The 25,702-nt window shown below is 46.2% G+C and overlaps 1 protein-coding gene across 2 annotated transcripts in view; it reads right to left on the bottom strand.

The window, feature by feature from the left end:
- Window positions 1–25,702, bottom strand: part of EML1 (EMAP like 1) — a 203,164-nt gene that overhangs the window by 128,147 nt on the left and 49,315 nt on the right. Inside the window, exon 1 of one of the 2 annotated variants that reach the window (XM_057731975.1) lies at window positions 14,014–14,181. The exons of the other annotated variant lie outside the window; for it this stretch is intronic. Coding sequence (XP_057587958.1) covers window positions 14,014–14,080 — 67 coding nt within the window. The 5' untranslated portion in view covers window positions 14,081–14,181. Of the gene's footprint in view, window positions 1–14,013; window positions 14,182–25,702 lie in introns of those variants that run through there. 2 annotated transcript variants of the gene reach the window in all.

Here is a 25,702-nt window from a genome sequence, read left to right as displayed (position 1 = left end):
CTGACCTCAAAACAAAAGGAGAGGGCATATACCATATATTACCCAACACCCCCAGAAAGGTCTGGGCCAGCACCCGTAATCACATTCAAAAACAGCTCTACAGGAGAGCAGAAGAGCTTTCACATGAAGAGAGAGAAATATAAACCATTGAAAGCCACATGTTTCAATTCAGGGGAGGTTTTTCCATCCTTCTGTCCCCCCAACCCCCACCAAACGATGTCCTATCAGGCCAAGTCCAAATAATAATTGAGTTACCACAAAACATTTGGTGTTCAGAGGCATTACCGGCTGATTTAGAAGCTAGTTCTCCCTCAGGCCATTGGATCTTAAGGCATCTGAGATAAACACATGAGAGAGAAACCGAGCAAACAGGCAGAGCCCAGCCTAGGTTCCAGGGCACCTGCTGGAGCACCGGACACGACCTCTGGGCATGTTTCTGGCCACACTTCAGCCAGAATGGAAAACTGCACAAGTAAGAGGTACTACTGCAAAGCCAGCAGTTTTCCCACGCTTTAAGATGATTTGAGGGAGAACAGCAATTTAAAAAAAAAAAAAAAAAAAAAGGCAAGGCACTTTACCCAGGACGTGGCCCTAAAGAACAAGATCAGCATTTGGCAAATATAATGTTTAAGTAGATAGGAAATTCACAGTTTTAAGAAGAGACTATGGGATCCTGTAAAGAGGCTAAGCTACATCCAGATTTTTTAAGGTCAGGTTTTCCTAAAAGCAAAGCTTATCTATAAATAATTTTTTCAAGGTCCAGGAAAACAACCACCAGAACAACAAAATCTGCAGGGTAGATGGTGCAATTATCTATATCATATTTTCTTTTTAAATAAAGTGTTCTTATCAAGGTCGATTACCAGATCAACGTAGATGCTGATGTATAGAAGTGACATGGCACCGTACAAAGGACCCTGGGTTTTGTCAGGAGACCTGGGTCTGGGGTCTGTCACTTTCTGCACTGAGTGGCCTTGGTGAAGTTACTTCACATCCATTAGTCACCTCATCATCTGTAACATGAATGTGATAAAAGAGTATTTACCTAACACACGTTAGAGTTTGGTTGTGAAAATTAAGTGAGAGACAGATCTGAAGATGCTTTGAAAACTATAAAATACTACAGTGGAGACTGTTTTACATTGGGGTTACATTTTAAGGTCAGTAACTGAGATGAAAATAGCGTGTCAAAATTACTCTTGAAAAATCCCTTCGTCCACAGTGTTCCACGGGGTTTTGTGTAAGCTGTAGCCTCTCAATAAATCAGAGATGTTGGAACAAATTACAGCAGTTGGCTTGTGTTTAGAGGCCACATCAACAATAAAAGAGGTGGATAAACAGAATAAAATTGTGTGTGTGTATATATAGATATGCATTTTTGTAACCAAGTACGTACACAAATATGTATAACGTACGGATGACGCTGAAAGCTCCGACAGTGACTCCACTCCACAATAACCAAGGGGCTCTGCTACCCGCGACTGTGAGTTGTGCCACCCCTGTAAACAGTGAAGACGTGTTTCTGGTAATACTGGAAAGCGTTTCAGGATCAGGAAGTTCTCCCTTTGTCTTTCACGATAAAGATAGCATGGCCCTTTGTCTAATTTTAGTGTGTGATTTTTCATTCAGCAAGTATTTATTAGACGCACACCATAACCAAGGCCCTGTGCAGAGCAGCGGAAGGAAGCAAAATAAAAAAGACAATACAGGGTCCCCACCCCGAAGGAGTGTGCTGGCTGGTGGTAGAAACAAAGGCCGAAGAGACAACCCTGAGGCAGGATGGAGTAAACCAGGCACCAGTTAGCAGGGTATGTCCCCAAAGCTGGACATGCAGAGGAAAGTCCAAGTGACCCTGGATAGATCAGGGAGGATTTCACCCAGTAGTCAGTGTGTAGGCTGGGTCCCCAGGATAAACCGTGTTTCAATATGGAAATAGGAGGGGATAAGGATTGATAAAGCATGACCACAGAACCACAGAAATTCTTGGCATACTGGAAAAGCAATGCACACAGCAGACAGAGGGATGCATCCAACCTTTACGGGATGCCTGCGTGGCATCAGGAGCTAGGCTAGATCAATATATTTGCAACCATCAAATAGTTATTAATGTGTTACCTTTAATTACATGTTATAGCTCAATCCTAGACAACACCGCTCGATCTCTTGCGACTTCCCTCAGACCTTTCCCTGTCCTCTGTGCTGGGAGGCTAACCCTGGCGGGGGGGGGGCTGCAGCACGGCCCCTTGCTCCCTGACTCCCCTCTGGGTTTGCCCAATGGGACACAGAGCAGTAGATGGGCAGGAGGGAGGAGAGCGGGCTCAGGGTGTTTATTCTTCACAATTGGCAGAATCAAGATTTGAACCTAGTCCTCTCTGTCTCCAAAGCCCATGCTTTGAACCTCAGGAATGTAATCTGGTAATAGACTACAGAGGGTCTTGAAAGAAATACACACCATCTTGTGTGCTAATTCTCAAGAGTTAATGACTCACTCTGGACATGTATAGCCTATGCCTGCTCATCTTTTTAAACAGTCCTGTGAGTGTCATGCTCCAGTCAGACATTCATGTCAGGGGATGGTGCCAAATGTGCAACAGCAATCTTAAAAAAAAAAAGAAAAAAGAAAAAAAACTCAGAGATATTCCAAGACTCCAGCCCAGATCCTTCCTAGATCATGGGTCTCACATCTGCTGTTTCCTTTCTTAGATTCTTAACTAGTTGAGAGAGAATGCATGCAATTGGTGATCAGAAGACATATGCCATGGAATTTCTGTAGCAAACATATGCCCCTCATCATCTTTCTAAACTGCCCTAAAATGTTTTCCACCCCCACCCCCATTCCTAAGAGAGTTTAGACACTTGTCACCATTCTCTGCTTGTCAGAGAGGACTTTGCTGCTGTTTGATGGTATACAGGGCAGTTTGGAGTCTGAGCTCTGTTTCCAGGACTCTGCACCACCCTTCTTGAGCCTGGCCTTGCCCTGACACTAGCTCGGAGGGAAGAGCACACTTTTTATTACAGGGATTCCAGAGATAAGATGCTTAGACTTTACACAGGACAGGCTGAGCAGAGCTGCTGGGAACGCACGTGGGTGTGAGCTCGTGACACCCCAGCGGGGGCTCTGACAGCCTCGAACTTTGAGGTAATTACCCCCCTCCCCTCGCACCCAGCTTTGAACCCTTAGTCAGACATTGTTCAGTTTGGGATTCTATAACTCATGAAACTAGAGTTTTACAAAAGGTTCTGCAAGGGAAATAAGCCAGTTACAAAAGGACAAATACTGTAGGATTCCACTTATGTGAGGTCCCTAGAGTAATCAAATTCTTAGAGACAGAAAGTGAATGGAGGGTGCCAGGGCCAGGGGAGGGAAGAATGGGACTCATTGTTTAATGGGGACAAAGTTTCAGTTCTGCAAAATGAAAAGAGTTCTGTGGACAGACGCCCGTGATGGTTGCACAACCATGTGAATGTACTTCATGCCGCTGAACTGCACACTTGAAAATGGTTAACATGGTCGATTTCATGTTATATTTCACCACGTGGTTGGTTCTAAGAAGAGCAAGAGAGCAATAAATGGGATGAAGCTGCTGGAGAAAAATGGAAAGAACTAGAACTACTGACAGAAAGACCAAACAGTTTCGTTACTGCTCCGTCGCTGCAGGGGAGGGGGCTACACACAGAGGGTGTTAAAACTTTCTAAGTGGCGATTACCAGGCCGGAATGACCGCTTCATGTTTCCACTCTGACATGACTCACCCTTTGGTTCAGCCCACCAGGGCTGAGAGCCCACGATGTGTTCCTCTGGGAGCTGCTGGTCTGGAGGGAAGTCAAGGTTTGCAGCGCACCGAGACACGGCACTGGGCTCAGGGCACCAAGCAAACCTTGACCAAATTCAATGTGCACCAGGGAGGCCTCTGGGGCACGGAGCTGGGCTCTAAAGGTGGACTGGGGAAGGGTCCCTGCAGGGAAGGCAGGGGCACAGAGCGTCAGGATGCGTGTCAACCAGCCCAGAGCCTCCAGACACTACCCAGAGCCCAGGTGGTGGCATCCAAAGGCACCTGGCAAGAAAGGTCACCCCGGGCCAGGAAAGCAGGTGGGAGGTTGTTCACAGACTCAGCCCTGCATCCTTGAAGCCATGGGCAGCTTCCTCGGGACTTTGGGTAACTCAGAGATAAAGTGCAGAAGTGGTGCAATTGGAAGGGAAACATGGGTAAAGACAAGGAACTTGTTCGGAGACCCCCTCAGCAATCCAGCGGAAGGAACTCAGATCTCAGCTAGTAATTAGCGTGTGGCCTCTCCCAGAATCGAGGGGCCGACAAAACCATCTCCCACACCCCTTCATGTCTGTGACCAGTCCCATCTTTTGATCCATCACTCATTCATCAAACACAAATGAGCACTTAGTAGCCTGTGGACCGTGGAGCCAGATGCCTGGGTTCAAATCCCAGCTCTGAAAAGGACCAGCCAGGAGACCTTGAGCAAGCTATTTCAACTCTTGGGGCTCCGTTTCCTCACCAGTCACAATGGAGATGACCACAGCAGCCACTGCAAACGGGTAGAGTGAGGGTTAAACGGGGGGCACCTGTAAGTGCTCAGACCGTGTGACACTTGAGGTTGCCTGGTGAGACCTCCAGCACCATCCTTGTCTCCCGCTTCTCCCCTGCCACTCCACACACACACACACACACACACACACACACACACACACACACACACACACACACACACACACAGTGCCCCGCAATGGGCAGAGAAAGATGAATGAGATGTGGCCCCCACCTTGGAGAAGCACAAGCTCTGGCTGGGAAATAACAACTCTGTGGTGTCAGAGGTATAATTAAGTACAAGATGCAGTCTGAACACATATTTTTATGTAATTAAATTATATCAACTCAATACAAGGCCGTTTTCTAGGAAGGCAGAGAAATGACACACAGAGCCAGAGTTTAGTCTTTGAGAGCAGTGGAGTGTGGGCACGGCTGCGTAATTACTTTCTGAAGGACTAATTTGGTGAAGCCACGCTCCCAGATCATTATGTGTGTTATATGGCCCATGCATTCCCGGGGCAGCAGTCTCTGTGCTTCACACACAGGATGGGTAAGCATCACACGGGACTCGATATCACACGGACTGTCATCACTAAGTTCTATTCCTAAGGATTTTCAACGGTTGACGACACTATAATTGGGGCTAATATGTACAGAGATGCTAAAACATAAGACAGTCCTAAGTCTACCCAACTGCTTCTCAACTGGAGCATATTTTTCTAGAAATGGTACAATTCCTGTTACACAAAATAACTTTGGGGGGCTAAGTTAACAGTCCAATCTTTTTTTGACTGCTAAAAATGCCAGTTTTGCCAAGAACTACTTCGTTGTGTCAGTTTCTTTGGCTGGAAAGAATTTGTGTTAAGCCTGTTAAAGCACCCAATGCTTTTTGCAAATGTTTCTGCTTATTGATTCAAGCAGACCCGTGTCCAGCCGGGGCTCTCTGTACCGTTTGTGCAGGTGAGTTCTGACTCCATCCGGCCAGTCTCCTCACTGTCCCACATCTGTATGTTTCTGGGTTTTACCCATAATGTTTCCTTGCCTAAAATGCCTTAGTCTACTGCTTCTTTGATGAGGAAGAGAGTTAAATGTCACATATGTGTGCATGTGTACATACATACCTGTGACATGGGTACCAATATGTATGCATGTGTACCTATGTACATATGTGACATATAACATAAAATATATATGCACATTATTTCAAGCATACAGAAAAGTGGCAAGAGTGCTTTCTCTATTTAACCTCAATTTAGTACATACATTACATGTGAGGTGTTCTTGACTGGTGTGTGTGTATTTCACACACACAACATCCATCAGGAAACCCACCAGGTGCAGGATCTGCTGAGGAGCAAAACACACAAACATGATTGCCGGGCACCTCTGCCCAGAAAGTGGTGATGGTCTAACGGGAGAGCTGAAAATAAATCACCAGGACAGGCCTCTGGGATCGTTGTGATGACAGAGGTGTACGTGGCCACCAAGAAAGGACAGCTCGCCACACTTGGGAGCCGGGGGGAATGGTGGTGGGTGAAGGAGCTGGAAGTCGGCTGAGACAGGCAGCCAGTCCCTGGGGGCCTTGGGTGCCAAAGTGGGAGCAGGGGCCCTGAAGACTGCAACAGGGGGTGGTTTTCCAGATCAGATCTGTCTTCCAGGAGGAGCATTCTGAGCAGCTAATTTCGCCTTAGGTGAGCTCATCTTTGCCGTGGATTCTGTTACCATCTGTGTACTGATGGCTCTCAAATGTTTTATCTCCAGTCCAGATGTCTCCCAGGCTCCGGTCCCCACAGTCTACAGTCTACTCAGCCCCTCAGCCTGTATGTCCCACAAGCCCCAAATGAACCAGCATCCATCTGCCGGTCCTTCTAGGTCCTTCTATCTCGGCCCATATGCTCACCTTGGGGCATGAGTCAGGAGCCCAGGTGGCATCCTTGATTCCTCCTCCTCCTGACTGCAATGACTCAAGTCCAGGTGAGGTCAGCCCCTAAGCACCCCTTCTGGTGGAAATCACCATCACCTCCCCTTGGGTTCATACTACAGCCTCCCTCCTCCACCCTCCCCTGCTCTCAGCCACCCCTCCACACTGCAGGGAGAGCCATCCTCCCAAAACCCCTGCACATCTGACCAAATCACTCTCTCGCCTCAAAATTCTCTACCACATTCTTTCGGCTCCTTGGAAATAAGACCAAACTCCTCAATGTGGCCAAAAGGCCCCACAGGATACCCCCAACCTCATTTCAAGCTCTGCTCCTTTCTCTTTCACCACAGGAGACTTTCAGTTTCCAAAAGGTCCTTCCCCTGCTCTGGGCTTCCCACCTGGTCTGGAATGCTCTTCCCCGCCCCTCTCCCCCCACCCCCCAACCCCCCATCAGTGAGTGGCTTCCACTCATCCCGGGAAGAGCTCACACAGGCCTTCCTCAGCCCCATGCCCGCTTCTTCTCAGCACCATCTACTCCCGGGTCATTAAACAACTCCTTGTGAACACAAGGCCAAGCGTCCAGTTCCCCAAGAGCAACGCGGGCTTTCTGAAAGCAGGGACCATGTGGACCTGCTGTGTCGCTGGAACCCTCAGACCCATGCAATGATGAGCATGGTGGGTACTCAACCACGTGTTCAATAAGAAAAGGAACTGAGACTGGAGGCGGAAAGGCTAGTTTGGGGGCTGCTGTCCTTACAACAAACCGTAGATGAGGACTGACCAGGGTCTGAGCTAAAGTGGAGGGAGGAAGGATGAGATACTTGGGGAGCAGAACCTCCCAGGCCCACGGAGATGCGAGGCCGGGGGAAAGAGGAGTGGGGGACGATGACTAGGGAAATTGAATGTTTCCAGGGAAAACCATGTTTTAAACATTTTTCATTGTCCTGGGCGCACTGTAGGGATTCACTCGACATTGGCTCCACCTGCCAAGTGAACTCAAAGGCCTCTCTCTCCATGAATACTTGCCTGACCGTCTCTATCCTCATTAACTGTGAGCTGCCCACTGTCCTCTAAAGGTTATTTGTGGGAATAATTTGCAGTCCAGGACAATGATGCCTTCTCCTCCAGAGGGCACAGAATGAAGGGCACAGCCAGTCCTGGACCACACCGCAATGACGTGCAACCATCTGGCCCCCACCCCTCGGAGGGCTGGCACCGCCCGTCCTCTCCCCTCTGCAGGTAGCCAAGGTCTCCCGTGGAACTCCCCACCTTGGGCAGGCTCTCAGCTTGGCGTCCCTGCCCTCTTGCATCATCCAAGGCTAACGGTCAAATCTGACCCTTCCTAGAAGGGGTAGTTTATTAAAATCAGGGAGTTTAAATCTTTTCAGAAAGCTGGCAGAATAAATATGCTATTGCATTTTAAGACACAACTAAGTACTCTATAAAAACTCTATGTGGTTTTCCACACAAATAGTAGTTTCCAGTAAAGATACAGCTTGAGAGGAAACAAAATTGGAAGTATATCTACCTAACTCTCAATTGAAAAATAAATACTTTAAAGAAAGATAAACTTCTAAAGAGCTATTTCTTTAAAGTAAACCAAGGAGGACGTGTACTTGCTCCTGTTGGCACATAAGGACAGGCCCAGTCCTACATGATATTAAAACAAATGTGCTTTCATCAGAATATTACATTTACGTGTCAAATACCTAGTGAGAAAAACATGAAGCTTTGGAGGGAGGGTATATTGATAATAATTATATAGCATTTAAAGTTTACAGCATACTTTTTTATTATCAATGTTTCTGGTGGCATTTAAAATATCTTGCAAATCCTAGAAATCCTCTATTAATAAGCTAGGATTTTAAAGATGAAAAATCATAGTTTTCCTGAAAGAATTTTTGTAAGTAGTACAAATTACCATTGACTTTAAATCCCTGGAGAAGCTGCTCTGCTAATAAAAGCAATGCTTTAATGTTCAATTTTCAGTGCTATCCATGATTAAGTCTTTCACGCTTCTAGTTTTATAGATGGAATAGACTGTAACAGTGGAAACAAAGATATTATTTCCCTTTTATCCACCCTCCACTCAACTAAAATGTTTATTTTTTTAAAGACTATATGAAAAGGCTCACTCTACCTTGGAAATTAACAATAACTGACTAATGGTTACTTTTAAGCCTAGTTTTGTGAATTTTCCACCAAAATGCTTGGGTTTGTTTATAATCTCATAAATGCTTGTGGTTTGGCTATAAAATAAATTCCTTGCCGGAGTACCAAGTGTACCAATTAGAAATTCTCGCTTAGCACGGGAGCTTGCTCTGCACGTTCCCGTAAAAGCATTTCCGTTGGATTTTGCTATCAGAGAAAGCCTAAATCAGTCCTCTGTCACCACATAAGAATACAGAAGAGGTTTGAAAAGACTTCATATTGTTGAGTTCAGAGTGATTTCCTCACACGAGTTCCTTGATCCTGTTTCAAACCCAACTATTTGCTAACTTGAAAATCCTATCGTAATCACAGCAAAGAGAAAGTGATCAGAAATACAGATGCCAAAATATTTCTAAGATTTTAAATAACTCCAATATAAGTGCTTAGAAATGAAAACAAGTTTTCATTTCACAACTAGAAAAAAAATGGCAGCAGCTCAAAGGGTTATTATAGTGACTTCAGAATGTCACTGGGAGCAGCAGGTAGTGTGGACTTGACCGGCCACGGTTACCTGCAGGGATCAAAAGCCCAGCTGCACCAGCAAGTGGTAGACACGCCATGTACAGGCTTTAGAAGGAATCTGATAAGGTCTCTCACAACACCTTTGCAGGCAAGACTAAAAAAAAGCTATCATAACCTTTAAGGCAATGACCAACTTCCATGTTATTATAACACCTCAATATTTTATATGTGTTGGGATTATTTACAGCATTACAATACAGATTGCAATCATGTTGTACTAGAGGAAATTCCTCCTCAAAAAGAAAAGGTAAAAGTAAATCAAAAAAGGGCTTAGCTACAGTACACATAAAACAGGCAAGAATTTTAGGTGAAAACCAGTAACAGGTAACAACGTGAAGTGACAAGCAAAAGAGCTAATACAATCTTGGGCTGCATTATTAGAAGTATAGGCTTCAGAACAAGGGAGGTGAGGTATCCAGCTCTACTCTGCTCTATTTAAAAACCATGCTTGGAATACAAAATTCAGTTGTGTCAAATGTAAAAAGGCATCTAGACAAAAGAAAATAAGTGTAGACCAGGCAAACCAGGATTATTAAGGATCTAAAACTGTGTCTTGTGAGGATTTTTTTTTCTTTTTAATGGGAACGTTTAGCTGGAAGAAGACTTGAGAAAGAGCTATCATAATTGCCTTCAAACATGGGACGACCTAGTACATGGGAAAGAGATTAAAGCTATTTTCTATGGACCCAAGGGGCAGAACTGGGGCCAAATTTTGACTGCATTTAGGAACTGACAGTCTGAATTATACAAAGAAGGAATGGATTGCATGGAGATATAGTGAGTTTCCAGTCCCTTGGAACTGCTCAAACATGGGTTGAATAACCTTTGGAGCATCCTCCCCGCCCCCGCCCCCGGCCCCCCCCATGGAACAGAGAGTTCAAACCCTGGAGGGATGGGTGGATTGAATCAGTGGAGGGCAGGACAGGCGAGGAGGACCAGAGAGCACTGCCCTCTCCCCACTTCAGCTGGAGCTGCTCCCTGTTTATCTGCTTTACATTTGGATTCTTGGGTGAGCTGTACTTTGAAGAAACATTCAAAGGCTTAAGAAAGTAAACCATGAGATGAGATCATCTTTTTGGTCCCCTCGAATGCTGAAATTCTTATAACCTATGGCAACTAAGCAAGAGTGTGCGTTGACTTGTTTTGATGAGTTGCGATTGATGAAAGAATCAAAAGTGACTCACAGAAATGAAATAGCAACACTATATTCTTCCCACCTACTTCTTTCCCTCTTCATCCAGCTCCTTGACTCCCTGTTCTTATATCAGTGAGGTGTAATAAAAAGAGCTTGATATTTAGATCTCAAAAAATTCAGATTGGTTCCTCAAAAATGTTAAACCCAGAGCTACCATATGCCCCAGCAATTCCACTCCTAGTTATCGACCAATGAGAAACGAAAACATATGTTCACACAAAAACTTGGATGTGAGTGTTCCAAGTAGTATTATTCATGATAGTCAAAAAGTAGAAACAACCCAAATGCCTATTGACTGGTGAATGGAGAAGTAAAATGTGGTCTAGCCATACAGTGGGATGTTATTTGTGCATAAAAAGGAATGAAGTACTGACACAAGCTACAACGTGGATGGACCTTGAAACATTATGCTAAGTTAAAGAAGCCAGACACAAAAGGCCAAATACTATATGATTCCATTTATATTAAACATGCAGAATCTATAGAAACAGAAAGTAGGTTGGTAGTTGCCAGGGGCTAATGCAACAGGGAATATGATCTAGTGGCTCCTTCTTCGGGGAGGTGATGAAAATGTTCTAAAATTAGATAACGTTGATGCTTGCACAATTCTGCGAATATACTAAAAGCCATTTAATTGTACACTTTAAAAGGGTGAATTTTTAGAGAATGTGAATTATATGTCTCTGTAGCTGTTATTAAAACAAAGAAAAAAAATCATACTGGTATCCAAGCCTTACTAGTTGTATGGCCTTTTTATAAAGTCAGAAAAATCTCTTTGAGCCTCAGTTCCCTCCTGTGTAAAAGAGGATGGTAATACTACCTATGTCAAAGAAGGCTCTGAAGAAAAAATGAAATAAAGGATAGTAGGTATTTCCCAAATGACAAACTGGCTTATCATTGATAGCTTTAATCCACTTTTCAACTACTGCAGCTTTTCTTAGGACAATAAAAGAAGTTTGTGAGTCCTAGCTCACTTTACCAAGCTCTAAACAGTTTGAAGAAAAAAATACTGCACACACTTTCCACTTAAATGAGAGAGAGGGCCAGTGTCTAAAAGATGAGAATGGATAGTCTTTTCAGGAGGCTACATCCTGCCTACATTCACATTTAATATCCATTACAAATTAAGTAGAAGAAATAGTAAGGAAAAAAGTATAAGGAAAAAAGAGGTTTCACTCAGAACAAACTTTTCTCTTCCTTCCTTCTCATTTTTATTACTAACTTCTATCTTTACCCGACGAGGAGGATGTTAACTGTGACAGTCATACAGATAAGAAGTATGGCCTGTATTTTCTGAAGCTAATATACAACTATGACTTTTTAGTTCCTGTCACTATCAAACGCACAGAGTATACCCAACGTATGAAAATTTATGAGTACATCTACTACGCTGCTGTAGTCTTGCCATTGTCATGTAAATCTCTAATTTAAAAAGAAAAAAATTTTTTCAATGTAGCTCATAAAATATCCAAATGTTTAACTTACTTCTTGGTGAAACGGTGTTTTTGTGACCCATGGCTTTTATTCAGTCATCATAGTCATTAACTGGATTGGATTCATTTATATCTTCAATTAATGGAAGCCTCTTAAAAATGAATAATTTCACATCAAAACATCTGATGCCTGAGACATCACCAATTAACATTCATTTCTGCCTGATAGGCTACTCTTGCTTTAAACTTTATTCATAAGGTAACCAAAAAATAAACACTAAACTAAGACCTTTTTAAGAAAAGCAGTTCAACAGCTATGATTCGACTGTATTTTGAACTGATCTTATTGCTTGATTCTAGCTATTTTAAACTCATTTTTTTTCAGGGCGGTGGGGAGGGATGGACTAGGAGTTTGGGATTAGCAGATGCAAACTATTACCTATAGAAGGGATAAACAATAAGGTCCTATTGTATAGAACAGGGAACTATATTCAGTATCCTGAGATAAACCATATGGAAAAGAATATGAAAAAGAATGTATATACATGTATAACAGTCATTTTGCTGTACAGCAGAATTTAACACAACATTGTATTGATAAATCAATTACGCTTCAATTAAAGATAAGCAAATAATAAATTCATTTTTTTTAATAAATTCATTTTTCTTTGAACGGTTAGCCATACAACGTAAGAGCTGGTTTTTACTTTTTTCTAGACACCATTACCGGTAAAATGACCTACCAATATCTCTAAACTATCAATTAACAAGAAAAGGCTGAAAACCAAAACACTCATGAATAAACGTGTAGGTCAACTTCATGACTGAATGGCTGTTTAGAAACAACATGACCAGCCCCAAACAACTACTCAAATATCTACTTAGTGTTGTGGAGACTAAAATCGTTTCCGTGACTCTAAGCTATGTGTTGTATAAAGGATTCCAGTGGCCAGCAGAGTACCAAATACATTCTATCTGCCTTCAACTCTGAAACTGCTGTTAAATTTGGAGAGAGAGCAACAACTTTCTTCCTGTCCACTGAAGAGAGAATTACAAGTTAATGCAGGCTCATGTGTGATTAATATGAAAATTATAAGCTGCCAAAACTATCAGAATAAATTCTCTTCTGGGAAAAAGGTGATAAATTTCACCAGAGATTAAAATATCATTATGGAGGACGAATCAACCTAGTGATCTTTACTGCCAAGGCGAATACCGCCTATTTGCAAACAGGTGTTGAATAACTAGAAAAATTCCCCTAAATCACAATTACAATTGCAAAATAAATTGCTCCAGTTGTCAAAGCATCTAGAATGCCAAATTATTCCTACTGCACTATAGGCAAATTCTATAAAATGCACATTTTCCTTTAGCAAACTTTTGGGATCCTGTAATAAAGCCATAAATCCAACATATAAAAAACTCTATGGTTAACTTTTGTGCACGAATTATCACACATCATGTTCTGATAAACTATGCAGTCTGCCGTGAAAATCTTTTTCAACCCTGCTAGTGAGGCTAACATCTTTCAAGCATGTAGGATTTTATGTTTTTTTGAAGATGCCATGTCGGTAGCTATTAACATTTTCTTCCTGTAAAAACGAGAAAAATCTATCACCCCGTAAACAAAACAGTCGAAACACGTTTAAGCCAGGTTCACTCTGCCTGTCCATTTAAAAAGCTCTAGATTGCAGGAAACTGTGATGATTTCATCAAAGTAGAACTGAATGGATCCCGGAAAGGGTCCATCCGCGACAAACCCTCGCGCACATCCTCGAAGGAGCGTTTTGTTATCAAGTGATTTGTTTTCCGAGTTCTTCATGCAGACATTTCCAAACAGATGTGAGTTTGGGAGCAGAAAGCAACACGTCCCCGGAGCCCCGGGGCGGCCGGGCCTCCCCACGCGCTGCCCGGCCGGTGCGCTCGCGCGGGTCTCCCCGGGACCGGCCGCCCCGCGCGCACTGGCCGGAGCCGGAGCCGGAGCGGGAGCGGGAGCCGGGCGGGGCGGGGCGGGGGCGCAGCCGGGCGCGGCCCGGGGCCCCGCGGCCCAGCACAATGCGCCCGCGGCGGCGGGAACCGCGAGCCCCTCCGCAGCAACTTTGCGCGGCCTCCCCGGCCACCCGGCCTCGCCCCTCGGCCCGCTCCCAGCCGCGGCCCCCGGCCTCCCGCCCGGCCGCCGCCCCTCACCGTTGCAGAACTGGAGCAGCGAGGATGTGTCGTACAGGCTGCTGTAGCTCGAGAAGCCGTCCTCCATGCTGAGGCCGCCGGGCAGCGCCCGCTCCCCCGGCCCGGCCGCGCCGCCGCCGCCGCCGCCGCTCACCCCCACACTGAGCCAGCGCCGAGCCGCGGCCGGCCCTGCTGTGGCGGCGGCCGCTGCCGGTTACCATGGCAACCCCGGGCCCGCCGCTGCCGCCGCCGCCGCGCGAGCCCGGGACCCGCTCCGCCCGCCAGGGGGCGGCCTCGGCGGGGGACGTGGCCGGGCGAGGACGGAGCGGGGCGGGACCGCGGGCGGGGCCGGGGATGCTGCGGGCGGGGCCGGGGATGCTGAGGGCGCGCCGCGGCCAGGCCCCGCCTCCCCGCGCGGTCTCGGAAGCCCCCCCCTTCCAACCCGGGGAGGGCGGGACGCGGGGGGCGCGGGGCACAAAGGAGAGGCGGCCACGCGGGAGGGGGCGCGCGGGGAGCGGGGGTGTCGCCCGGGTCCGGGCACCCCCTCCTGCGGACGCCGGAGCCCGCGCTCCCCGGGGCGCGCTTGTCCCCGCGCCCGCGGGCGGCTCCAGGACCAAACATGGACAACTCGCGAGCTCCTTTCGGCCGTGTTCCCGCGTCGGAGCAAGTCCGCTTTTGGCCACGTCCTGCGAGGCGCGCCCCTCTTTCCGCGGCCAGGCTCTGCCTCGAGTGCGAGTCAGCGCAGGGCTGGTTTCTCCGCCGGAGCCTTTGCTCGCGGGCGGAGAAAAGATGCGGCTTCCCACTTCAAAAAGAGGCCCTGGTAATGTCAGGCTGGAAAGGCTGCGGCCTTTAAAGGAGCTAAAACATCTGCTCTGTTCTCTCCCCCTCTGATCAGCCCCTGGTGTGCAGATTTGTCACATTACACACTTGTTAACTTGTTACAGGACCCAGGGAAATCTGTATTTACTCTGTCTCGGAGAGACGAAGAGTTGGGACAAAATACCGTAGTAGGAGATAAACGCAGAAATCCACGTGTTTGTAACTTTTCCAGTCCCCGTGTACAGGTGCCAGGTTAATGGTTTGAGTTTCACTGCCCATGGCCTGAAGTAAACATGCTGGCAAATAACAAGCGAGCATGCAAGAGTCTGATGATCCTCTCGCTCGGTCCAGAACAGACCGCATCACATTTATGCTCCCGGTTACAGCATAGTGACAATTCACTTACATGTAAAATTCTGAGCGGGTTCGAGTTGTAGCTATTAACTCCTGCAGGCGGAACACACGTAGGTGAAATGAGATCTGAGTAAAAAGTTACTATTAGGAAAACCTGGGGGCCTCGCTGGGGTTCAGAGGCAGATAGAGAGGCCTGTCTTGGCAAAAGCAGCAGGCGGGGTCAGAGATGGGGCTCTGGCTGTGTGCCTGGTGTGTTCCGCACATGGGTTAGCACGACTGGCATTAGATGCTGTGGGCAGAAGGCAGAGGTTGAAGCCCTTACCCAGGTCCTGATCAGGGAGACCAAGCACAGAAGAAAAGAGGAAAAAGTACGCGGTGGGGGTGGGGGTTGCTCAGGGGCTACAGGTGCTGTGGGTTTGACTGTGACCTGGTGTTTAAAGGACAGTGTTAGTGATTGTGAAGGAGAGAAGGATCAGGGCCTGCTGACAGGCCCAAGGGCTGGCGGGACAGCCTGTATTCAGACAGCAGGAAATAAGAGTGGGCTGAGAAAGGGGCTGAGAAGAGAGGTCCTGAGAGCCGGCAGAGGTGCCTGAACCAGACCCAGCAGCAGGAGGAGGTGGAGGGATGCAGGAGGTTTGCACGCAGTCAGGTGACTGACACGAGCAGTGTTAGAGATGAGTGTGAGTGTGAACCAGACCACCGGGGCCGTGTCCTGGAGGTGGAGCAGCCCAGAGAGTCTGCAGCGCTCCAGAAACCAGACACTCAGGGCCTGGACAGTCAGAGGGAAGAAAGAAGCTGAGGGACAGGCCACAGGGAAACTGCTCTAGGACAATACAGCTGGAGAGACAGAGAGGCCCAGCAAGAGGGGACAGCAACCCTCCTGTTAGAAATGCCCCTTAGCAACTGGGGATGCAGACCAGCTGGCCAGTGGAAGAATGCGGATGTGGGAATTGTCTGCAAAGAGGCTGTAAACTCTCTAAAGGAGAGAATGGGAGGTGAAAGGGAGCTGGCCAGAGTCTTGGAAAGGAGGAGAGAAGGAAATTCCAAAGGAGCTGTCAAAGAGGCAGGGCGATTAGCCTAGCAGGTTATTTCATTAAGGGAATCACAGAAAGTTGCAAAGAGGTGGGCCTTCTCACAGGGTTCTCTGTAGGATGGGTCAAGAAGGATGAGCCTGGGAAAAGGGCTTTGGTCTGGTGGCAGAAGGATCCCAGGTGACTTGGAGCATCTTGGTGAGGCAATGGGGACTGGAGCCTGGCTGCTGGACATCAAAAGGAGAGCACATGGGGACTTCCCTGGTGGTGCAGTGGTTAAGACTCTGTGCTTATGGGCTTGATCCCTGGTTGGAGAACTAAGATCCAGCATGCTGTGTGCCATGGCCAAAAAAAAAAAAGAGAGAGCACATGTAGATGCACATTTCAGAACTTTGGCAGGGAAAGGAAATAGGGGCCAAATATAGAGAGCAGAGGTGGCAGAAGGATCACATGAAGCCCCTTCCTCCTCCCAGTACAGGTTGACCCTCTGCATCCCAAAAACAAGAGGCAGGTGCTGTGGAGGAGGGGCTTTTGAAGGGTGAGACTTAACACAGGTGCACATTTGAACTTGGCCCTTCTCTGTTTTCTCATTTCCCATCTTTCTCTCCTTCTAGTCCAATCTTTATGTTAATACTACTCCACTTCATGGTTTTATACATTAGGATACTGTGGATAATTGGTACCAAAAACTGATATGTGGCATCCTCAGACTTGGAAAGGAAGTGGTAATCACGAATGAATGATTAAAAGATGATTCTCTTTAAGAATGTTAGCATTCCTGATTTACACTGTTAAAAGCATGATATTTGGTGGCCTCAACGAAGAAAGGTTGAAGAACGGAGCAACTAAGCCCATGCGCCACAACTGTCAAGCCTGTGTTCTAGAGCCCGTGAGCCACAACTATTGAGCCCGTGTGCAGCAAATACTGAAGCCCACGTGCCTAGAGCCTGTACTCTGCAACAAGAGAAGCCACTACAGTGAGGAGCCTGTGCACCACAGGGAAGAGCAGCCCCTGCTCGCAGCAACTAGAGAAAGCCTGTGTGCAGCAATGAAGACGCAACGCAGCCAATAAATTAAATAAAAAAATAAATAAATAAAAAGAAAAAGAAAAGTCGAAGAATAAAGAAAATTCAGAAGTGGGACAGGAGGAAAATTGAGGTGGAGATTTTCTTAGAGGATTTTACTTCCACTAGAGCAAAATTACAAATAACCACTAAGAACCCAGCCCACTGCTTCTGAGATGGTTAAGATCATTGTTACCCTCTTAACCTAAAGTGTGAAACAGCTATGTTTTCCCCACAATGGTAAAAGCTTACTCTAAAAAAGGCAAATTTTAGTATAATTACAAGGATATGCATGTTAACTCAATTAATTAGGTATAATCTACACAGCATTTGAAGAAGATCTATGGAGAAAATTCAAGAAAAATCTCTGGAAACTTAATTAATAATGTGAGATTTTGTGCCCAAACATTTTAACAGACTGTTATCCCATGTCATTTTGAGATAATTTATGGCCTGAGTCCAAAACATGTTGTTGTTGTAATAAATGATGTACACTCTCTAGGACAATATAACCATAGCATTCAATGGCGTTAATAGCAGCATTTGTACAACATGTGAAAAAAAAAGGAAAATGGGAGCTCTGTAGCCTTTATTCATGGAGAGGTAATTAAAAAAATACCCAGACATATAAAGCCTTGTGCATCTATAGTTTAAATCAACATTCCTCCGAAAATAGTTCTACGGGACTAGGCACCATGCTGGGTGCTGGGGATACAACACGCAAAACACAGTGCCTTCCAAACTGCAGGTGTCATGAAGTTAATTTAAAGAGTCATGTCAGCACTTTAAAAAATGAGGCAGAATCAACTATACCTTAATTTTGGGAAGAAAAAAAAAAAAGAAACAGAACACTCCATTCTGGGTATACATCCAAAGAAATTGAAAGCAGACTCTCGAAGAGATGTTTGTACACCCATATTTATAGAAGCATTATTCACAACAGCCAAAACGTGGAAACAACCCATTGTCCACCAATGGATGAATGGCGAGACCAAATGTGGTCTATCCATACAATGGAATACTACTCAGTCTTAAAGGAAATTCTGACACTTGCTACCACATGGATGAACCTTGACGATATTATGCTGAATGAAATAAGCCAGTCACAAAAAGATAGACGCTGCATGATTCCATTTACATGAGGTCCCTAGAGGAGTCAAATTCATAGAAACAGAAAGTAGAATGGTGGTTGCCAGGGCCTGGGGGAGGGGCAGTTAGTGTTTAATGGAGACAGAGTTTCCATTTAGGATGACAAAAAAGTTCAGGAGATGGATGGTGGTGATGGTTGCCCAACAGTATGACTGTATTTAATGCCACTGGACTGTATACTTCAAAGTGGTTAAAATGGCAAATTGTGTATATTTTACTACAAGAAAAAATAAATGAGGGACTTCCCTGGTGGCACAGTGGTTAAGAATCACCTGCCAGTGCAGGGGACACAGGTTTGATCCCTGGTCGGGGACGATCCCACATGCTGCAGAGCAACCAAACCCATGCGCCACAACTACTAAGCCTGTGCTCTAGAGCCTGCGAGCCACAATTACTGAGCCCACACTGCAACTACTGAAGCCCACGTGCCTAAATTCTGTTCTCCACAACGAGGGATGCCACTGCAATGAGAAACCAGAGCACTGCAACAAAGAGTAGCCCCCACTCGCCACAACTAGAGAAAGCCCGAGCGCAGTAACAAAGACCCAACTCAGCCAAAAAATAAATTTGAAAAAAATAAATGAAATAGGAAATATCTGGCTGCATTGAACATAGTAACAACAGGCATTTTTACCAGAAGCATTGGTCTTTACTTGAAATGTCTGTATGTGTGCTGAATTGGGATGTAAGATGTATTTCTCTCTGTAGGTGACATATAATAATCATACAAATAGGGACTTCCCTGGTGGCACAGTGGTTAAGAATCCGCCTGCCAATGCAGGGGACATGGGTGCGAGCCCTGGTCTGGGAAGATCGCACATGCCGAGGAGCAGCTAAACCCATGTGCCACAACTACTGAAGCCTGTGAGCCTAGAGCCCGTGCTCCGCAACGAGAAAAGCCACTGCAATGAGAAGCCCACGCACCGCAATGAAGAGTAGCCCCAACTCACCGCAACTAGAGAAAGTCCACGCGCAGCCATGAAGACCCAATGCAGCCAAAAATAAATAAAATAATAAATAAATCTCTTAAAAAATCATACAAATAAATGTCATTACAAATTGTGATACGTGCTATGAAACAATACCAGAAGGAAGGGTTTCAGATTATTCTGGAGGATCTGAACTGGACTGAGGCGTGAAAGGAGGACACAGCAGCAGTGGACAAAGAGCCAGCGGACGTTGCTTCAGGAAATTAGGGCTGGTCTGGGGAACTGAGATTACCGAGGCGGGAGACGGGCAACCTGTTCACGTGGGGGCTCTGACTGTATTCTAAGAGCAAAGAGAAGGTGCCTTTCAGTTGGTGTTTTGGATTCAATGGTGCCCTACCTCCACCCCCACCAATATCATATGTTGAAGTACTAATTCCTGGTACTTCAGAATGTGACCTTATTTGGAGATAGAGTCTTTACAGAGGTAATCAAATTAAAATGAGGTCATTAGGGTGGGCCCTAATCCAGTATGACTGGCATCCTTATAAGAAGAGGAAATTAGGACACAGACACACACAGAGGAGACACCATGTGAAGACACAGGGAGAAGACGGCTGGCTGTCTCCAAGCTAAAGAGAGAGGCTTGGAATCAATCCTTCCCTCCCAGCCCTGCCCACACCTTGACTTTTTGCTTCTAGCCTCCAGAACTGTGAAACAGTAAATTTCTGTTGTTTAAGCCTCCTGGTGTGTGGTACTTCACGACAGCAGCCCTGTTGAACTAATACCGTTAGTATAGAACCCCAAAGTCAAGAATTGGATATTCCAGGGATTCAGGACACCATTCATCACTGATACTAAATTATAGAACACAAAATACTTTCTCATGATAAGACTGTTGCTCCATAAAATGAGAGCTAATCACAGATTCTTAACATCAGTAAAGGATCTGAAACTCCATGGTCCCCAACCTGCCTGCTGACGCGGCAGTACTTTTCTGCAACATCCCTGACAAGTGGTCACTCGGCCCATTTCAGAGTTGAAGAGCTTGAATTATTAAAAAGATTGTTGGTTATTTTTATCCCAAACTGCCCTTCCCAAAGTGTCCTTCATCGATCCCACTTTTGTCTGGTCGATTTAATCTCCCCCTATCCTGATGCAGGCCGCTGTCTGTTCTGAAAGGATGCTCTAACAGCCATCTCTGCCTTGTTATCGCAGGGTTAACTTGCCCAAAGAGGGGTTAACGATGTCATTTCTTTCTTTCTCTGATGCTTGCCACGTTAAGTGCACACATCTTGGCGTGGACTTCTAGTCTGTCTGTGCTCCTGCCACAAATGCTGTCTTTGGCATTCACCATGCTCCTGCCACACCATGCACTCAACAGCCCCTCCCCACGACTCTCATATGTGCCATACACTTGAGTCCTCTGGACCTCTGCCCACGCTGTTCCGCAGTCAGGAGTGCCCACCTTCCCTTTCTGCAGGCAGAGAAGCTGCCCCATCTGGAGGGCTTGGCGGGCCCCCACCACATCTACTGGTACCTGATAGCATCCCTTACATCAATCAGCCTTGTCTGGTAGGAGTGTGTGTGTGTGTGTGTGTGTGTGTGTATCCATCACCCCCAGGAGATGAGATGCCCCTAGTGCCCATCATGCTTGCCACAACACTGAACGTAGTTGGCAGTAGTAAATGCTGAGTGAATGAATCAATCAAACAATGAATCTGAGAGACAAAATCAGTTGCCCATGACACACAATAGACTTTCAAATGCTCTGAAGGGAGTTCTCACCTTCTCCAGGGTGAAGTTCTTCCTCTCCTCCCTGTCCAACATGTGACATAGTTTCTAGAACCCTCATTTGCATAGATGTCCATCCCACCTAACTGGCCTCTTTTCTCCTGAATCCTGGTACCCAGAACTGGGTACAATAACCTCAGAGGGCTGACCTGAGTGGCATTTCTCTTAAATAACTTGGAGATTATGATTCTATTGATACAACTGAAGTCTGTATTGATGGTTTTTTTGTTTGTTTTTTGTTCTTTTTTGAGCAGCCAGGCTATACGCTTTTGGTTCATACTGAACTTCCGGTCAATTATAAATCTACCAGTCTTTTTCAAACGAATTATTGTTGGGTCTTCTCCAACCTATACTGAGCTAATTGATTTTTTTTAAACCTAAAGATAGGATTTATCTTTACCCCTGTAAAATGTCATTTTATTGGTTTCAATCCATCCTTTTAACCAACCAAAATCTTTTAAACTCTTAAATCTGGCATCTAACACGTCAGCATTGTGACAGCAGCGAATGTGCTGTAATAAACCCATTAATGTCTTCTTCATCCTTAAAATTGATAAACACATTAGCAGAGCAGGGCAGGGTTGGACTAGGGGTGGGGGGCTGGGCAGGTGGGGAGTGGAGCTCTCACATCGGCCACATCTCACCAGCTGCATCTCCACTGATCTAGTTACAAATTCTCTGGGTGTGTTTGTCCAACTAAATATCAAATCACCCAATTGTTTGCTCACCCAGCCTATGTTCCTCTGTACAGTCCACAGGGTTTCGTGAAGGCTCTTTAACAACACTTTGTACATCAGGCCTGGTAACCCCATGAAAAGAGGGAATGAGTTCCGTTTGTCTCTTCGTAGCAAGATTTCCTTCCAAGTGCGTTCACACCAGCTCTTCAAAAATCTGTTAAAATTTTTGCTCAGAACCAATATTAATATCAAACTTATCATCTCTGTTTTCCAGAACCCAACTTATTCTGCTTTTTGGAAAATTATGACATTTTCCCCTTCCCATTTTTCTGCAACTCCCATCTGGCCAAATCTGAGGCCGTTTGCAGAGCCTAGAGGCTGGAGTCGAGTCGCAGTCACTGAGCACGGCCCCCCACACCCCATCTCTCACCTATCATGGGCTCTTGACAATCTCTCCTAAGGGATGTTTCTTCAACTCGTCCCAGTTTTAAGATTATCCTCCTTATTGAAGAAAAAGAAACCCGCAAAGTTCGAGATATGCAGACTGGCTTTCAGAGTCCTTCTTGGCCCCCATTCCTTTGCCCCAGTCCGTCCATTCTGCTTCTATAAAAAAATTTTTTTTAATTTTATTTATTTATTTATTTTTGCTGCACTGCTTGGCTCGTGGGATCTTAGTTCCCTGATCAGGAATCGAACCCCATGCCCTCTGCCGTGAAAGCGTGGAGTCCTAACCACTGGACCGCCAGGGAATTCCCTCATTCTGCTTTTCACTCCTGCAGTTATCTGCCCCTGCGGCTTCACTTGTGTAATTTCCTGGAAATGTCCTCTGTTCAATCTCTGAGCTCAGCTCGTAAGCTACCCCTCTCTGTTCAGCCAGAGTCCCTGCCTCTTCCATTGCTAATGGTTGTGAGTACCTTTCATCTGTGCTAAACCAACCTGCCTTTTGAAGCTCTTTAGAAACTGGGGGCAACCTGGGGGCAGGGCTGCTGCTTTTCACTCTATTTATTCACCCTCCCCCAGCAGCCAACACGAGTCTTCCTAGAGCTCTCCCTGGCCTCACCCCTGGCTGGGAACTCATCGGTCTTGGAACTATCTCACAAAGGCGAGACATCCATAGCCTGGTGAGCCTAGCTCCCTGAATACCTGTGCACTGTCGGTCCTGGATGGGCTGGGTGGGTGAGAGGCACGGGACAAGAAACCGCACTGTGTAAACAAACAGCCTTATCAACGTCATTATCCTATCACAAAAATGTTGACACTGCAGAACCCTGAACTTCTGAGCCTCCCACACATAATCTGCTAATAGTCCAAATGGATATGGAAAGTCCTTTTTGTCTAGGAAACCCACGGGGTTTTCTCCCTCAGTAATGCTTTTTCACTCAAAAGCATTCTTAAGGATTTGCATTGATCAAAAGAATTTACATATTTTGAACTGTCTGAAGTGAGGAACTAAAAGTCATATCGGCTGGTTTTCTCTTTTTTTCCATTTACAGAACTCCGTGTTAGGATCATCTCTTATTCATGCAGTAATGCAGGCACTGCTGTGGCTGGCAAATGAAATGTCCGTCATGGCATCTCCACCAAACAATGTCATTTTCAGGAATTTTTGTTCATTTGCTCCGTCACGTTGCCTGTGAGGTTTTAGGGCGGTTCTTGGCATACCACCGACTAACCACAAAGTAAATATTTTAATATTGGGTCAAGTCAGCCACTCACCCCTGTGTGCTGGGGCAGCTGCATTTATGCTTGGGTCCTGGGTCAGCATCAGTAGTGCCCCGCTGACCCTGAAGTATTCGGGTTTGGATGACAGATTATATAGTCATCCTAGCTACTGTGGAAAGATGTAGACTCTACCCATATCATGCACTGAAAATAATTATTGAGATTCATACGGTTATATTTACAACACCATCCTAAGCTGCCTCACAGCATGAAAACTACAAGAAATAAAGAGAAGGTGCTGGAAATCTGAATCATTTATCAGGAAAGTCAAGAAAAAGGCCTGCTTCTGAGGTTTGCCTGGTCCCTTCCCATCACCACCATCAGGGCCTTTTTCATCCCAATGGCCGAGATACATAATGCTTATTTGTAATTAACAAAGCGTCCTGGAACCCTTGCTAATATAATTGCCTCTGGTCTGCAGACTCTAGTTATCCCACTGATTAAGGCAAAGGCTTAAAGGGTCTTCTGAGCAGAGATCACTGGTAAGATGCTGCTCCATCTCCCCCAGTCACGGGCTTGTTCACTGCGTGTGGGTTTTTTTCTTTAGTTGAAGTATAGTTGATTTATGATGCTGTGTTAATTCCTGGTGTACAGCTAAGTGATTCAGTTATATACATATACATATATATATATGTATCTTTTCCATTTAGTGCAACGTATTGAATACAGTCCCCTGTGTTCCTCGTCACAGACAGGTGCTGGGTGCTGACTACTGGCTCACTTGTTTGCACACACTGAGTGCCTGCTCTGTACCAGGAACAGGGGACACAGCGGGGGCTACAGCAACACCTGCCCCCCGAGGGTCTCATGGTCCAGGAGGGGAGTAAACACACAAGAACACACTGAACACACAGGAGGGGACCAAGGCCCCCAGGACCTCACTGGGGGAGAGTGCCAGTGCTGTCCGTGCAACAGTTACCATCTGTGCCACAGGCCTGTGGGGCAGGCAGTACTGGTTCAATTTTAAGTGTAGGGAAACTCCCTTGCGAGCAGAGGGGCAGGTGCCTGGCCGAAGGTCCCCTTGTTGGTGAGAGATAGAACCAGGATTTAAATCTGATCCTGTCAGGCCCTAAACCTTGCTTTTCTCTCTGAACTACCAACTCTGCAGCTGAGGATGGAATAAGAGAGCAGGGGGGAAGGACAGAAGATTTACTCAGGAATAAAAACCGAGAGCTTCATTGGGGACAGGAAAGAAGAACACCCCAAGATAGGGTGGGGCCATGGACCTCATCCTCTGACGTGCAGACCCCAGGTCCAACTTACCAGCAGTACGTGTTCAGAAAGTATTTACCACTTGGGCTTAGGACGAATGAAGGCATGAGGATTCCTGAACCTCCAGGGGTGAGGGTGGATGGGGACGGAATCCAGGGTTGGAGGTGGGACATGGGACCAGTGCTCTAGCTTTGGCGGATCTGAGAGATGACGTAAGTGAAGAGGAGGAGGGAAAGTCCTCTAGGTAAGAGGCTAGAAATGCACACCCAGTGTGTCTGGGAAATGATGAACCACCCAGCTCTGTTCAAGTCAAGGATGGGACAAGGGGGCTTCCCTGGTGGCACAGTGGTTAAGAATCTGCCTGCCAATGCAGGGGACACTTCGATCCCTGGTCTGGGAAGCAGAGGATAGAAGCACATGCTGTGGAGCCACAAATACTGAGCCCACACATCACAACTACTGAAGCCCGGGTGCCTAGAGGCTATTCTCCGCGACAAGTGAAGCCACTGCAATGAGCCTGCACACAGCAACAAAGAGTAGCCACAACTAGAGAAAGCCTGCGCACAGCAATGAAGACCCAAAACAGCCAAAAAAAAAAAAAAAAAAAAAAAGAATGGGACAAGGAGGTTGGACAGGAGGTATCAGGCTCCATTGCAGAGGGTCTGGGACCCCATACTAAGGGGTTGGACTTGGCAGAGGGACAATGAGGAGTCCCTTGGAAATCTCTCAATTAGGCTGTGCTTCAGGAAGGTTGATGGAGAAGTGCATGTGAGGGGGACCAGGAATGACAAGGACAAACTAGTGGGCCACAGGCATATTTCCAGGTGAGGTGGTGAGAGCCTGGGTGTGGTCAGCAACTGTTCTCCCACGTGGGTGGGGAATTGGCTGGCTGGACCAGGTTATTGATACAGAAGACACCAGGGGAGGGTCTCTCTCTGAGAGGGATGGAGTGGAGGACGGAG

This window comes from Hippopotamus amphibius, chromosome 4, assembly GCF_030028045.1.
Source record: "Hippopotamus amphibius kiboko isolate mHipAmp2 chromosome 4, mHipAmp2.hap2, whole genome shotgun sequence".
NCBI lineage: Eukaryota > Metazoa > Chordata > Mammalia > Artiodactyla > Hippopotamidae > Hippopotamus > Hippopotamus amphibius.
This window is presented reverse-complemented; position numbering and strand designations above follow the sequence as displayed.